The following is a 17495-nucleotide window of genomic DNA, read 5'->3' as shown; positions in this document are numbered from 1 at the left end:
CCTTTTTCTCCTTATTTCTCCTTGAATTGTACAATGTGTTGCACCATAGCAGCAGTAAGTTGCAGCTGCTCCGATCATATTGGGTATACTTTGTATCTTGATGAGAGTTTTCACTGAGGTTTTTTTTGGCATAAATCCATATTTGAAAGATTTGTCAATGCTAGTTTAGAAGCTATGCTACTTGAGCCAAATCTCTTCATACTTATGATACTTTTTAACATCCATGATAACGAGTGAGCAACAAATAAATCGTTTGCAAACAGTGGCAACAGACTGAGCTTTCTAAAGTCCTATTTATCACAGCCCAGATCCGTGCGGTCAGATGTGATGAAGTTGTCTTCTAATTTGCCAGGCGTAGTTCATTAAGTGGAACTCGTGCTGAAACCTGAGAGATATTTGTCTTTGTATTTCATATTGATGAATTCTTGATCTATTTTTCTTTACATTTATTACTTAGTATATTTCCTCATTTATGTTTTTCATTCTTTTAAAGATGTTTTTTTTGCACTTCTACCGTCTCATACTTTTTGGGTATCACATTTAAAATGTATGCAGTTTTTACTTGACTTTTTTACAATGTAATTTTTGCAATGGCAGCTTTAGTCTATCTCCACATTTCTTCTTGGGTTTCAGGTATCATCACTTAATCAAACTATTAAATACCTTTTTTCCAGAGCTACAAAGAGCCAAAAATACAGTCACTTGAAGGTAGGTGAGCATTGTAAACATGTGGGTAAAACCATTGTTTCCATTAAAGAAACAGTATCAGACTGCATCAGGCCCAGAAAAAAAACCAAATTAAGACTGGGACAATCCTGGTGAATGAGCTCACTTTCAGGAAAACTCTCTGATGACTTACACCCAACAATCCATTTTTTGTTCCGACTTTATCGTGCTCAGGGTTATGGGGGAGGCTGGAGCCTACCCCCGCTGTCATGGGGTGAGGCACATCCTGATCAGGTCACCAGTCTGTTACAGGGCAAACACTCATGCACACACTCACACCTAAGATCAATTTAAATCACCCATTAACATCCATGTTTTTGGAAGGTGGGAGGCAGCCGGAGTACCCGGGGAGAAGCCACACATGCACAAGAACATACAAACATCACACAGAAAGTATCCCAGCTGAAATTAAAACCAGGAACCTTAACCAGAGTTAGCCACCACACCATAGCCATTACCAATATACAATAGTCAATCATCAGAAACTTTATCCCACAGCACAAAGACTAAGCTTGAGTTTTGGTTCAACTAAAAGTAAATAAACATTTACCAGCAGGAAGTGTGTGTGTACTTGATATAAGAATATCCAGAATGTTCTGTTGCTTCTCATCTTTCAGTGGAAACAAACTTATTTTCATTTCTGTAAAGTAAACCCACACACAGTAATATCTGTCTATTCTACATCTCCCTCCCCCCTCTTTCCTTACCTTGTTAAGGTGCTTGGTGCTGCTGTCCCAGTTCCTCTTGTCCAATGAGGGGGGTACCTGGTAGACATCCTGACCAGTTGCTGTCCCGCCAGCTTGAGCTGGTCCCTGACCTGGCCCTGGGCCTAAAGAGGGGGGCACCTGGTATATATCCTGCCCAGGCAGTGTGAACTGTCTATGGCTAAGAATTGGTGCCTTGCTGGGTGCTCCTGGCTGGGCTTGTATAGAAGGTCCACTTGGACCAGAGGGAACCTGATACAGACTTTGGGAGCTTGCCTTGGGACCATGGGAGGGGGGCATCATGTAAACAGAGTCAGGATTGGGCTGTGCAGGGTTGGGGGTGGAGTAGGCTGAGTGCATGGAAGTGTACTGAACTGAGGGAAGGGGCTTATTGGCAAACCCCGTTGAGGGCGTAGAGATGGCAGGTGTTGGTTTGGCATAGGCACTCTGAGGGGGGAGGGATCGCTGCAACTGAGAGGTGGGACAGGAAACAGCTGGATCTGAAGAAGATGGTGTGGTCTGTTGCTGTTGTTTACTGTCATACATGCCAACAAGGATCTTGAGACGATTGCCTGGGACGATGCCTTGGCGGCCATGGAGTGAGCAGAGCCACCATCCATCCAATCCCTGTGTGTCACGCTCCAACACTGTCATGATGTCTCCTTTGCGGAAGGACAGCTCGTCTGGAGACTCAGCCACATTGTCATACAATGCCTTGGCCAGGATGTTCTGTAGATGTATAACAAACAGATAGATGTGAATTTACCATACAGTTTCAAAATTAGGGTTACTCTTAAATGGCCAGTCATCAGAATTTTTAGAGAAATACCTCCTATGTAAGTCAGATCCCACTTAATAAACTGAGCTTCCTGATAATGTCAACAGTAAAGCTAGCCACACTGACCATGGATTCAGGATTATTATTCATCAAAGGTAAATGGATCCTGTCATTTTTATCATGAGTGTGTTTAGTGAGCGCACCAAACAGGAATCTGCAGAGAATGCCACAAGGTCTACAAAACACTTTCATTTCAAAGACTAAGAACTTATAAACTATTAGATAATAAAAATACAGTCCAGTTTTAATCCTTACAAAACAACAAATTTTCCTAAAACTTGGTGTGTTGTGCACATTTAGCTTTCATTTGAATTCTGGCATCATACAACTGACTTTATATTTCAATTCAATTCAATTAATTTTTATTTATATAGCGCCAAATACAACAAATGTCATCTCAAGGCACTTAGATAATAAAGTCCAATTCAATCCAATTGGAATTCAATTCATTGTAATCATAATTATTCATAAAATAATCCAATTCGTTCATATAGAGCCAATTCAAAAACAATTTCCTAGCTAAGGAAACCAACAGATTGCACTGAAAACTTTTTCTTTTTCGGTCCAATCTCCCGGCCTGAGCGTGCCTGAGGCGACTGTGGAGAGAAACGACTCCCTTTGACAGCATATATGTTAAGCTTTTAGCTGTTCCAAACATAGGCTGGTGCGTTTAAGAGAGCAATGTGATGCACATGCTGTCAAACAATAAAACCACAGCTGAATATCCTTGATTCCTTCAAATCTCTACATTTAACACTAAACAAATTATGATTAAAATTGTTAGGAAGAGTTAAATTGGTGAATGATGTTGCATAATAAATCAAAGGCTTCAAACAGACAGGTTTATGGGTAATCATCATCAGTATTGGCTGATCGGTTTTCCCAGTTTTGTGGAGCCCTTCCATACTTCTTAGAGGAGGCAGCCCCTCCTCTCTCTCGTGTGCACACTGCAGGAACTGCAGACGATCATAGATCATAGAGAAATTTTAATTTCTCTCTAAACTAATCATTCAGAGAAGCTCTTTCCCAACATGAGTGGAGCCATCTGTACAGTAACAGAATCTGGCTTTACTAAAACATCAGTGAAATACAGCTTTTAACATTAGACTGAGAATATAAACCAAAACACAGACACATGGACTGACTGTACAGTCTGGGTTTTATTTAGCCTAGAAATAACGTCCTCTGCTGGATTCATGGAATCATGAAATTATTTAAACCATCGACCACCAGCTGGCTGTCCTGTGTGGTAGATCAGTCACTTCAACTTCCTTATCTTTAGAAAGTCCTTGAAGGTATCTTGCTGTTGAAGGCAGCGCCCCAGTCCGCCTCACTCCACAGAGACAGTGAGAACTCTTTGGACTGAATGTGCTAAGTCTATATTTCATAACACATTTTTCTTTATGGTAGATGGCATGAATGGCACAATGTGAAAGCATAATTATCATCTAGTATCATTATAAAGTGAAAGAAACTATAAAAATAAACTCGTATACATGACAAATTCTACATGTTTAAAGCACTATCTATGTATAAAAGTCCAGATGACTGGTTTCTAAAATTGGACTCTTTAGTGCTTGATGGCAGACTAATTCATTGGCTGTTCATTACTAACGCAGAGAGAGGCTTAGCTTTAAAGCTGAAAAACAGAAGCACACTAGTCTTACAGATGGCATATGGTAACAGAGTTCACTCTGATGTAAAAATGGGAGTTTATCCTCAGATGTGTATTCATGAACACAATTATTATCTGGTATCATTTTACAGTAGTAAAAGCTCAAAAAATGCTGTATGTGACACATAAAGCTTTAAAGAACGAAGATCAATGTACTGTGCCATTCTGCACATGCACAATGTATAATGGCCAAACTTTGATTTGAAATGGACAAAGAGCCAGAAAGCAACACTGACTAATTACATAACATGGGAAATAAACTGTTATTACTTGTGTCCTTGAGATAAAACTGGTTTTCTGAAGGCTGAAAATCTATTTCCAATGATTTTCCTGGAGGTGCCTCAAAATAATTGAACCATTCTCTTTCATTTCTTAAAGACACAAGAGGCTCCTCTGCTTATTTTGTACAGTCCATTATGGGTCAAGCACATTCAACATATATGACAACGTTTTTGAAACACACTGTTACTTTTGCTCTCTGACCAAAGCAGCTATGGTAGGTGTCAGTGCTGAGCTGTGCTGAGTGTGTCTGTTCTGACAGGAGAGCAAATACAGACAAACAGCTTTAACCATACTATAAATCCAGTTGAAATTGCATGCCATTCTATGAGATGTGCCATGCTGCCAACATGAGGGCAGAGTACAAGGACACTGCTGCAAGCTGACACAAAGTAACTTTGTGGATTGCAGGTTAATAATGGTTCCTGGTTAATCATTCTGCTAGTGTATTTCATATTCAAAGGTGATATAATCTAGCCTGACTACGTCATACTCACGATTCTAGTCAGAATGTGAGTCTGATACTGCTCAATAGAGATTTGAGAATGGGGCGTGTTTCAACCGAACCAGGAGAAAAAATGCCTCTTCGCTCAATTGGATAGACCTACAACCAATCAGAGCAACGTAGTATGTGACGTAGATTAAGCAACACACACTTGTTGTAGGAAGGACGACAAAAACATCTTTTCTATCGATAAAAGCCTTTATCGCGTTCCTCTGTTCGTCTTTGAAAATGAATGCAATGTGGAGATCCTGTAGAACAGACTCGATGGCAGAATCTACACACCCTAGCTCTCCAGCGGCAGCCATGTTCAGCTCTTTAGTGACGTAGTCGATAATGTCCTTGTCCATCTGTCCATCATCGTATAAAGCCCGCCCTGGCTATCTGATTGGGTCGACCGATTCTTGGTCGGGCATAATGATTTCCCAACTGAGCAGAGCCAGACCGAACTTCCCGACCAAAACTTTTAGGGGCGGGGCTAAGTTCGGCTGGCACCCAGGCTAGATATAATCTGTCATTTCTCCAACTGTGAGTTTGAGAAGGGTTTGCACACTTCATCACTGCTCGCCTAGCATAACAAAAGCAAACACAACGATGACACACTAATGTGAGCATGTTATTTGATATTCACCAAAAATAGCAGAAGAAAACATTGCAGTTTCATTAGTGTAATGGTTCAATCCATCAACATACACAGACACCCTCACACGAGACTGTACGAACACACACACACACACACACACACATGCACACACACATATTCTTTGTGCAAACAGAATCACCTTCAGTCTGTGTGGAACTCTTTGAAAGGAAACCAATATTCGTCATCCACGTCTGACCCGAGCCATCTCCCCTCCCACTCTATGTCGGAGTCCCACCCCACTTATCACAGGCTGGTACAGCCTGTACTGGCTGCACGCCAACTCCACACACACACACACACACACACACACACACACACACACACACACACACACACACACACAACCCATCCATCCATTTTCTATACCCGCTGAATCCGTCGGTCAGGTCACGGGGGGGCTGGAGCCTATCCCAGAGGTCATTGGGCGAGAGGCGGGGTACACCCTGGACAGGCCGCCAGTCCATCACAGGGAAGCAGAGACAAACAACCACACACACACACACTCACTCCTAAGGACAAGTTTAAAGTCACCAATGAACCTAACATGCATGTTTTTGGTCAGAGGGAGGAAGTACCCGGAGAGAACCCACGCATACACGGGGAGAACGTGCAGACTCCACACAGAAAGGCCCCAGCCGGGAGTTAAACCTGGAACCTTCTTGCTGTGAGGCCACGGTGCTAACCACCACACCACCGTGCAGCCCCCCCACACAACCCCTGATGCTTAAATTCTGCTGAAGTAAAAAAAAGTCAACAACTTTTTCAAAATTGTAGTTGGACTTTTTAATGCTTAATGGCTGTTAAGAAAAGAAGAAACTGGACTACAGCCTTTACCACCTCATCAGAAGAATGAATTGGTTGTTCAGTACAAACGCATAGAGAGGACTGGCATTAAGGCTCAAATGATTTAAACACACGTCAGCTGGTCTTACAAATGATATAAAATTGGGTGTTTTTTCATACACTAAAGACAGAAATTCTCCTCTTTAGTCCGTTCCAGTGAAACAGGAAGTAAAATGAGAATGAATCACACACCAAGCTGACAGCGTCTGTGACATGACCTTTGTTCCCAGAACGACCTTGAATGGGTTCTCCTGCCCTTTCTTTCGGTCTTCCATGGGTTTGTTGAATCATACATACTGAGCCTGAAACATTTTTTCCCCTTTTTCTTCATCAAAAGTTTGAAATCTTTCTTTCCTAATGACAGTAGCTGCACTTTCATTTCTATTTTTTTTGTGCAAATGGTGTCTCAGAGGCTGAATGGTTCGGTGCCATCCTACTGAGCTGTATTCTGTTAAAGCACTTGATTTAAAAAAATATATATATATCATTTCTACACTGGTTTTGAGGCTTTTCTTTTCAGATTTCCAGTGACATACAGAGAAGGTTCTGTAACCTGCTGCAGTTTTTGGAGAATGTGTAAAAGTTATGCATTATCAGTGTCTTATAATGACCACACTTGAATTGTCAGTTTAAATCAAAGTTGCAAAAATGATATGCAGGCAGAAGAGTGATGGAAATGTTTTAATTCCAAGATGTAAACTATTCTGCATCAACGTAGTGACGGAACATAATCAAGACCTTTGAGCTGACACAGAATCCTACTATCTGATTGATAAATGATTTTCCAGCCTCAGTGGAACAATAAAGTTACACGCATTGTCAAATTATGTTCAACTGGCAGAGGAAGAAGCAGCAGCAGAAGTTATGCCGACATTACTGCAATATTTTGGATGAGGAAAACAGCACAGCTGGGAGTTCAAAAATGTTTCAAAGCTCACATCTGTGTCTAAGATCTGCCACATAAAAATGTGTCATCGAGGTATTGTGGAATGACAAGATGGCCCCCACAGCAGCTCAAGTGTTTGCCTTGTCCTTGCAGTTCTTTTGTCAGTGTTACTCTATATCTTGAATGTTCAGTTTGTACAGTTCGTACATGTGACACCAAGATACAGCAGGGCAGGGAAGAACTTCTGGCCATTGGTAAAGTCCATCACAAGTTTAAACACTACCTTGCTTCAGAATCAGAATATCTTCATTGTAACTGCATCAAAAGACATTCAAATTAGAGTGCTGTTCAAGTAAAATGTTTCATAATAAAACTATCTATTCACGCAGACGCCGAAAAAACAGTAAAAACATATTCACACAGTCTAACTGAATAATAATAAAGTGCTGTTACTATACATTCAACAGAGTTTAGCCTAATTCAAAATGGTGATGGCTTTTGGGAAGAAGCCGTTTCTGAGCCTTTTGGTCCTTGTTTTCAGAAACCTGTAGCATCTCCCTGATGGCAGCAGTTCAAAGAGTGAATGTGGTCAGAAAACACCTGTACATTTTGATTGCTTTTGACAGGAAATTTCAGTTTCTCAATCCTCTTCCTGTAGACCCATTTTGGCCTCCCTGATGCCCCACTTCTGGTTGGCTTTAGCTATACGGTATTGGACACTGTCCCCAGATCTCAATGCATCATCTTGACTTTTGAGTAGTGACTCCGCTGTCTTGTATATTCAGGGTTTCGTGATATGGAAAAACCCTGACATGCATGTCCACAGTGACAGTGTCCACACAGGCAGTGATGGAAGCCAGTACAGTTTGGGAATATTCCTCTAAGTCCTGTTGTGCAACTACACCCCATTCAGTTCATGCGAAGCAGTCCCGCGGCTGTGCTTGAGCCTCCTCTGGCCAAGTTTTGACAGTCATGACATGAGTTCTTGCTCTCTTCCTGAGGGGGATATAGGCTGGAATTAGGAGCAGAGAGAGATGGTCTGATTGCCCCAGATATGGAAGTGGAACTGTTCTGTATACATGCTTGATATTTGAATAGACACGATCCAATAACTTCTGTCCCCTTGTAGCACATTTCAAATGCCGGGGGAATTCAGGGAATACAGTCTTGAAGCATGCCTTTTTAAAATATCCAGCTATGATGTGGACCCCAATAAGATGAGCCTCCAGTTGTTTATGAATGAGTACAGGTGGGTTAGCGGTGCGCTGTGCTAATGTTAGCCTCTGGAGGGGTACTATCATAGACGCCTCATAGACTGACGCTGCCTATTGGAGCTGACGTATCAGCACGGCTGCCATCTTGGATGGGTCTCCAATGCCCCCACATTGCATTTATTTCGACTGAGGACGGTGTATATCCCCAACTACAATAATCATAACTCCCCAAATTTTTACTGGATTTTGCTTTGTTACAAATGGCAGAGATTTAGTTATGATACGGGACGCTGTCGCACATTAAAAATACGTGCTTTCATTCTGAATCACTTTGTATTATGCTCTTTAACAAAGACCTATGGTAGGCTATGGCATATTGATAAATGTATAAATGAATTTAAATAGAAATGTTATAGTTTAATAAATGTGATTAATTAGATTAAACATTTTAATCGTTGCCCAGCCCTAACTGAAATACGTCAAATAATAAAACATCCACTCCTACTGCTAAAGAGCCCAGAAGACAGACAGAAGAAACAGAGAGATGTTCACTGAGGAGAAAGTAATGTGAACAGCTGGTGAAGAGAGTTCACTATCGACAGGTTTTTTTATTTGTGTGTATGCATGTGTGTGTTTGTGTGCTCTTATTTTTCAGTGTGTATGGAGTTCAGGAACTTGGAGCCCACTGTAAGTTTGTGGGGTCCAATAGGTTCTACGGGGGCCCATAGAATGGTGATTTTGGGGTGTGGTTATAAAATCCAGATTTTATTAGAGCAGAGTGACAGTCTGGAAATGCTTTAAGTGACTGGGAGTTGACACATAGTCATAATGGGATGATTTTCAGACCCGGTTTCTGACATATTTAGCTGTCTGACAAAAGAAACAGATAAATATGTGAATCAGTGCAGCTCAAGAAGAACAACACTTTTATAGGAATATTTTTATGATTTCTATGATCGCGTGTGTTTGCCACCGATAGGGATTGTTAGCAATTTTTAAGTATTCGCACAATGACAAAAAAGCATTGTATTCTCTATTTTTTATTGGCATTCAGTTGTACTAAAATACAAAAAGATGCAAAAAGTTGGAACTTTGGAGTATGTGCAGAGCACCAAGGACCATTTTATTCAGGGATGGGCAACTTCCATAATAAAGAGGGCCAACATTTTTTCAGCACTATCATTGGAGGGCCACATGACCACGCACTTCGAATAATTGGATATGAAAGACGGTACAAATGATTCTCAATAAGAACACATTTTATATGAATTTATATCTGTATGTTTATTGCACCAATATACAACTATTTTCTGCATATAAATGCATTTTAACACGTCCTTAATAAGCAACAAAGACAAAAAAAAAAAAAAGGAATTTGAACTCTTTCATGACAAAGAACTAAACTGAAGAGGTACTCTTCTTCCCATTTTGGCTGAAAAATGTGATTTTCTCGGTCAATTCTTTTCTTTTTGCCACTGCTAGCGGCCATGGCTCTTGACTTTCCTATTCGCTGTTGCGGAAAGCGGCCCAGGCCCCGCTACTGTTTGCGTATGGCGCGCCCTCTATCGGTCAAAAGTATAATTACAAGCTTTTTTTTTTTTTTTTTTAATTATTAAATTATTATTGATCTATTTGCGGGCCGTACTGAGTGAGGACGAAGGCCGTGTGCGGCCCCCAGGTCGCTAGTTGCCCATCCCTGATTTAGTTCTAGTTGAGTGTTGACATGCAGGAGTGATTCAGTCCCCAACTACATTATCTTCAGAATCAGAATCAGGAAACTTTATTGTCATGGCACCTTCACAAACAATGAAAAAGCCATAATATAAAGTGACTTGTGACTAATATAAAGTGGCTATGGTATTCAGTCTATAATAACACTGACTTGTTATGATGTCACAGGGGGGATGGGCAGGGGGAGAGTGCAGAGTCCAGAGTGCAGCAGAGTTAACAAGTGGTGAAGAGGATGTGTAGTATCTTTCACAATGTTAGAAGCCCTGCTGCGGCATCTGGACAGGTAAATTTTCTCCATAGGGGGTAGGGGAGGCCAATGATGCCCTGGGAAGTTTTTAATCACCCTTTGGAGAGCTGCTCTGTCGGCTGCTGAACAGTTCCCAAACCAGACAGTTATGCAGTATGTCAAAACACTTTCTACCGAACAGCGGTAGAAAGACTCCAGCATTTTTCCAGAATTATTGGCCTTCTTCGGTGTTCTCAGGAAGTAAAGTCTCTTGTTCGGGGAGGGGTTGTTACGGGCACACTACTTAGTCTGTGCACCTCATCTCTAAAGGCGACCTCGTTCCCATTTGAGATGAGCCCCAAACTCATCCACAAACCTACTGATCGGATTTGTGGGGTGGAGAGGCAAGCAATCGCGAGTATACAGGGCTTAGAGGAGTCCACAGCCCTGTGGTGCACCTGTACTGAGGGTCAAGGTTGTCGAGGTGTGGGGTCCAAGTTTCACAATCTGTGAGCGTTCACTGAGAAACTCCAGTATCCTCCGACACAGATGACTTTTGAGGCCAAGGTCCAGCATCTTTGTGACTTGCTGGGTGTGATGGTGTGAAAAGCTGAACTCTAATCCACAAAAAAACCCATCCTGATATATGACCCCTTCTCTTCTAGGTGTTTTAGTGCAGCATTAAAGCTGTGATTATGGCATCCTCTGTAGCTCTATTAGCCTTATATGCATACTGATGAGGGTCAAGTGAGGGGATGAGAAACGATTTAAGGTGACCTAGGACCAGTATTTCAAAGCACTTTGAGACTATAGATGTAAGAGCAACAGGCCTGTAGTCATTGAGGGAGATGATGTTTGTTCACTTGGGCACTGGGATGATGGTGGTGGTTTTCAGGCAGGCTGACACAATGGAGTGTGCAGGGGAGAGGTAAAAGATGTCTGCAAATAACCCAGCGAGTTGGTGAGTACATTCTCAGAGCACCCTACCTGGGATCTCATCTGGGCCAGCGGCCTTACTAACACCAACAGTTCTTAGGGTCCACTTAACATGACTGGTCAGCAGGATCCAGTTGGAGAGAGGTTCTTTCATCTGGACCTCTCTTGAATTGGCCAAAAAAGTAGTTAACCTCCTCTGCCAGCGCTGTATTAGCAGCTGTCGGTGGGTCCCTGCTGCCTCTGAAGTTTGTTAAATGCTGTATTCCCTTACACATGAGTGCTGTGTCTCTGGACGTAAAATGTTCCACAATCTTCTCCTTGTCAGTCAGTTTGACTACATAATTATTTATGTATTTTAAAAGTCCAGTTTTGTTTATACTAACACAGAAACTTTTTTTTTTAAGGTCTCCCTGCTCTATGTCCAAGTTCTTCATGGAGTCAAACAGGTCTTTCAAGCAATCAGCTCTTCTCGCTTTAATTGAATCTGGGTGCATCATGGATGTTTGGATTTAACCATCTTTCTACTTTAGAAACAAGCCTCGTAGACAACAAACACATATTGTGGGATAGAACCACACACAGCACACAACCAGACTGGTGCTTAAGTTCATTACCAGTACCAGATTAATGGTTGGGTAATGCTTGATCACAACTTATCACATTGGAAATCAAAAGGTGAATAGCTGTTCTGAGTGATCACAATAATGCTGGGATGAAACAGCAACCATCACTAGGTTGCTCACATCTTAACCCAAGATGCAGAGCCTATGTTTAAAAGATAGCTTCTCTCACACCTTTTACCTCCAACCTCACAGAATTGGCATGTCACAGAGCATACCATGAGATAATATGAGATTTTTAAATGAAGAAAATTACAAAATTATCCAACACCCTCAACTCAATACCCTTTGGTATTAGCTGTAATGTTATATATTTTTTCAATTGTAAGTCGCTTTGGATAAAAGCGTCTAAACTAAATGCATAAACATAAACATAAACATAAATAACATTCGATTATTTGGAAACAGTTTGACTGTGTAAATGCATGTTTTGACCAAATGAAATGAATATAAATGTCTGAATGTTTGCAAGAAGGAATCAGATCTGCATGCTGACACACCTGCAGTGATTGTCAATGACAATCCTCAGATAATTATGGAATTGTATGGGCTGATCAGAGTGGGCCTGCAACATGTTTAACAGGAAATATCTTAACTGTGAGATTGAGATCTTGTAAAGTTGAAATTATAAATGTCTCCAATGTGAAGAACATCCTTGGTCAGAATTCTTTGCAAACACTGTCACCGTGTTAGCAAGCTACCTTAGCAAACACTAACAGGAGCTGCTTTGAATGTTGCTCTGAAAAGGAATCCAGTTTTACAGTCCCGCCTGTTAACACATTTAACAAATCATATAAGCTAAGAAAGATGACAAACAAACGATTGACATCAGAAGCATGTTATCCTGTTTGCCCATCTTTCCATGAGCTAACAATCTCAGAGAGCAGACATGTCTGATGTGTACCTCTTTTTCTCCTTTAGTCCATCCTCCCCTCCCCCCCACCAGTCTTTCCTGTCTTGGCACGTCAGTTCTTGAGAAACATTTGTGAGTGCACAGCAGATTTGTACACTTTCAGGAGGAATTCTGCTGAAGCATCTAGCTGGAGGTGGGCTTATTGTAATTCAGAACGCTGGCTTTCACAACTTCTTTACAAGCCAAAAGCACAAGGAGAGGGATCTATATATTAGTCAGCCGTTATTTCCAAGGTAATGAAGTCCAAAAAGTAATACGTGACACAATGTATTAAGTTTTGTTTTTAGTCTGACACAAACACACTACTGTGGCAAACCGTTTACAGGTTCCATCTGAGCGGGAACATTCATTTCCTTCAGTTCATCATTTACTGGGAGAATTCCCTCTTAGTGGTCCCTGAAGGCCATCGAAAGCTTCATTTTAAATTCTTATTTCTTACATATTCATAAGAAATATGTCAAGTTTGACGCAGTAGTTCACTCTTTCTTTCACAAAATACAAACAAAAAGTGGATTCTTCAAACAGCTCCAGCTGCTACATTCTGCTCAATCTTTTGTTTTGGCGAGTGATTATTCAAGCTGAAAAATTCCTGCCTGAGGCTATGACTAACAGCAGAAACAACAGCGGGGATTGTGGAGCCTGGAGCACAGGATAGACTCATGTAGGAGTGGCCTGACATTGCTCAACCTGTTGACAGACAACTCTGGTTGGAACTCATGGATGACTGCCAGAGTCTTCCGAACATATTTGGAGCGGATGGTTGATTGAAAGCAACTCCTCCTTTTACACAACAGGGATGTGCAAAGATTTGACTGATACATTCATATCAGCCATGTTTTTGGCTGTGTGTTATTCTGATTCACGTGTGTAAAAGTTAAACAGTTGCCATGTGATTCTACTCATCTGAGCTGTGTGCCATTGATTTGAAACCAGGTTAGGACGAACAAGCACTGTAAGAAACTCAGTGTAAATGGAACTTTAGTCTGTTTTGTATTCACTCTGACATCTATCAGGTGTTTTTTTTTTTAAACTGCTAATCATTTTGAGAGCCAATAATCTTATAAGTTTCTATTCATAGGATGAAGGTTTAGAAGTGCTGGGTTTCAACACCTTTAGAACTGAGGATGTGCAGTACATGAGAGAGGATCCACAGAGTAGCCTGTGTTTAAGAGCTCTCCTAACCTGCACTTATACAGGCAGATGAAGCCTGAGCTCAAAGCTGTTCACACACCCTCTGATCACTGTGCATGACAGAAACCAGCTATTTCTCTGCTCAAAGCAGTCTCACAGAACATAGAAAAGACTGTCATCCTTACACCCGAGCAAATCCATCAAAAACACAGAAGCTCAAAACAGCTGTGGTTTCAAGCTTTGTGAAAAGCGCCAATGTAAAAATATTTTCTAATGCTACTCTTCCACAGAAATGCTATAAGAAGAACAAACTGAAGGAGTGTGGTTTCAAATGCTTTCACAACCACACAAGCATAAATCTGCACACTGGTGAACAGTGACACTTTGATCACTCCCATGAATCCTTTAAGAAAGCTGCAGCTGAGAGAGTGGTTCAGCACTGAGCAGCAGGGAAAAACATCCAGCGATTCACTTTGTTTGTCAGCCAACTCCACTGCTGTACTGTGACACCACAGGCAAAAACATACAGGTACACACTGCCCATGTGAAGGACAGGCAGAAAGCTCCAGGGTGGAGTAACTCCCACCTGAAAAAGAACATGCTGGATTACAGCAAAACAAATACACCCTCCCTGAGAGCTCCTTTAGGAAATACCACCCAAAAAAAGTGTTTAGTATGTTGAGATTCCAAGATGGCACTTTTAAAACTCATCTTAAGACACATTTTTATTATTTGGCTTTTAACACGTTGAGACTTTTGCTCTTACTTTCTGTTATCGTGTTTTATTGTTTCTGTTGTCTTTTCCATATTTTGCATGATTTTCGTCTGTACAACACGCAGCATCGCAGCTACTGTTGTTTTAAAGTGCTTTATAAATAAAGAAGTAGTAGTAGGAATAGTAGTTGTGTCTTTAGAAGACAGGCTTTTAATCTGGGAGGCTTTTCTTGCTGTGAACTCACCGAGCCAACTAGAGCCACTAAATCCAACAAAAAGTGAACAGCATGATCCATGCAGATTTTGCATGACACAATCCAACATTCTGCAAAAGAAACGTAACCCTTCAAAAATTCTGATCCAGTCCATTCACAATGTGGGAGAGGCTTCTCATGAGGACATTCTGAGAGCAGCATGAGTCATCAGAAGACGGGACAAGGCCTTGTGTTTCAGCCTGGCTCCAAATCTTTGTGCCTCACAGTGCCTGTTCATCTTGCAGATTTCTCACTCAAAGTTTGTTTAAAACCTCTGTTGTGTTTTCCATTCCTCTTTCTCTCATCTGATGTCCCATCACCTCTTAACAATATGTGCAGCAAGAGTGGCTGCTCCAGTTCAGAACAGTAACAAACTGTGTCTGTGCAAGTATACATTCTGAACTGCTTTGTGTTTCATCTTTAAGCTTATTGAACGGTGGCTGTTAGAATACAAAACTACGATTAGCGTCTTATTCCTGAGGGTTAACTGTTTGACAGTAACAGTGTACGGATCACTGCTGTTTGCTAAATGGGAAAACACAGGAAGTCATTCGAGACTTGCAATTTTCTCATAGCAACATGTTTTGACATAAAAATTTATATCAAACTAACAAACACAAAGCACCTGGTGATGGAGGGGAGGAGGTGGATATATTGATCTATACTCAGACAGAGAGCAGAAGCTGCAGCTCAAACACTTTCAACCTGTTTTCTCTTGTTCATTTGGCTCAGATGCTGAGAAGAAGCTGTTCAATGCTGCACCTGATTATACAAGGGAAAGGTATGGAGGAGCAACTTTTGGACAGGCTGTTGATCTGTCATATTCGTAATTCTCTGAACACGACATCACGTGTCAAATGAACTCGCAGCTGCTGTGTGTGTTTGTTTATGTGACTGCAGCAGTGCTCACACAGATGTTACAGAAAAGAGGGCTGCTTTAGATGTGACACCATTATATTCAGTTGCCACTGGTCTAATGGAAACAGGGGGCTCCTTTAGATGTGACACCATCATATTCAGTTGCCACTGGTCTAATGGAAACAGGGGGCTCCTTTAGATGTGACACCATCATATTCAGTTGCCACTGGTCTAATGGAAACAGGGTTGAGAGTCTGGCCATGCTGCTCGTGTCAGGTTGTCTACAGCAATAAGCCTCGCTAAGTTTTGTGGAGAGTTCATCAAAACCTTCATGTTGTTAACGATTATTAAATAAACAAACTACATCATTTAAATTATGCTTGATAACAAATACCATAAGAACAAACCCAGGCATTCTCAGTCGGAACACAGGTGTTCATGTAATGTGACAAAGTCTCATTACAGAGTCTCAGCACAGAGCACTGACACAACTGTCTGTGCCCAACATGTCCAAGACTCAGCGTCGGGGTCAAAGGTGGCCCTGACTACTGAATGAAGCCCAGTGGCATGTATGAGTCACACATGCAGTCTCTGGATTGGGACGTGCTCTCAGCTCTTAATGAGTCAGAACCTTACTGAGGCGGATTCCCTGGCTCACTGACTGTAGGGGTGACACCTGTGTGGGCTTTGATTCAGTGAAAATATCCATGTTCAATGGATCTGTAGGCATGCATCAGGAAATGGGAGTGAGCAGCTAATCATTGGAGTGAGGACACCACGGTGGGCTTGGGAAAAGGAGCATGTGTGTGTGTGTGTGTGTTATGCAAGACAGAGGGGGGAATTCCGGCTGTAAGCCAGCCCTCCATTAGTCAGTCGGTGAGTCAGGACAAAATACATAGACAAGAATGTATGCGCTGACACACTGAGGATCCCTAAGAATGCTTCCTCCAGTGATGATCATTCCGCTGTGTAACAATGGCTTCATGTCAAACAACGTTTAACACGAGCTGTTTTCACACACGGAGGAACCAGTGAACAGTTTGGTCTGCACTTTCTCAGAACTGTCAGCTCACAGTGCTTTGTGTTTACAATAATGGGACATGTGTTTGAACAAATCTACAGTTGTGAAAAGTGAGTGGAAAGCAGCATACAGATCAGCAGAAAAGAGGCTGAAGCAGCAACTCACACTCCCAGTAAAGGTTCACATTCACACACCGCCTCCCTGAAGGATCCTCTGGAGACTTTGCTCGAGCCGGATAGATTCAGACTGGATGTATGATTATATTTAACAACTCAATACTTGTATTTGTTGCTTCTACTAACATTTAAAGACAATCGACTACAACAATGTACTTCCTCAGTGTTCTTGCTTTTAGAAAGTGCAGTTTAGGCATGATGGCAGAGCACTCAGCCAACTGCTGGAGAAGGTGCCATGTCAGTCAGGTTCGTCTCTACTGTACATCTGTCCACATATTTCACTCATTTGAGAAGGCAGGTGAGGTGGGAGAAAGCCATACTGTGCTCAATAATATGTTAAACCCAAATGGACTGTTTCCTTTACCCTTTTACAGTCCAGCTGACCACTCAAAGGGCTTCTCACTCACACATTCATGCAGACATTAGGCTATAGAGAATATAAAGCTGGCATCACAGTTCAGTTTCTTTGGACACCATTCTGTTTTCTCCTTTGCTCTGAGGCTCTCTTTTGTATGCACACACCCTGAATTCTAGCTTCAGGATCATGTTCTCTGCTCAAACTGTAGGATCAGCCTCTCAACTCGTATATCACTCCATTTCCTCAA

General features: G+C 41.7%; 1 protein-coding gene across 3 annotated transcripts in view; it reads right to left on the bottom strand.

Moving 5' to 3' along the window:
• bcar1 (BCAR1 scaffold protein, Cas family member) overlaps window positions 1–17495 on the bottom strand; it is an 87762-nt gene that overhangs the window by 30841 nt on the left and 39426 nt on the right. For all 3 annotated transcript variants that reach the window (XM_075469274.1, XM_075469275.1, XM_075469276.1), the window contains one exon: window positions 1434–2159. In XM_075469274.1, the coding sequence (XP_075325389.1) occupies window positions 1434–2159 (726 nt within the window). The remainder of the gene's footprint in view (window positions 1–1433; window positions 2160–17495) is intronic.

The sequence above is a fragment of the Odontesthes bonariensis genome, chromosome 7, assembly GCF_027942865.1.
Source record: "Odontesthes bonariensis isolate fOdoBon6 chromosome 7, fOdoBon6.hap1, whole genome shotgun sequence".
In the NCBI taxonomy this organism is placed as follows: domain Eukaryota; kingdom Metazoa; phylum Chordata; class Actinopteri; order Atheriniformes; family Atherinopsidae; genus Odontesthes; species Odontesthes bonariensis.
The sequence above is the reverse complement of the archived record's forward strand: the minus strand, read 5'-3'. Positions and strand labels throughout refer to the sequence as shown.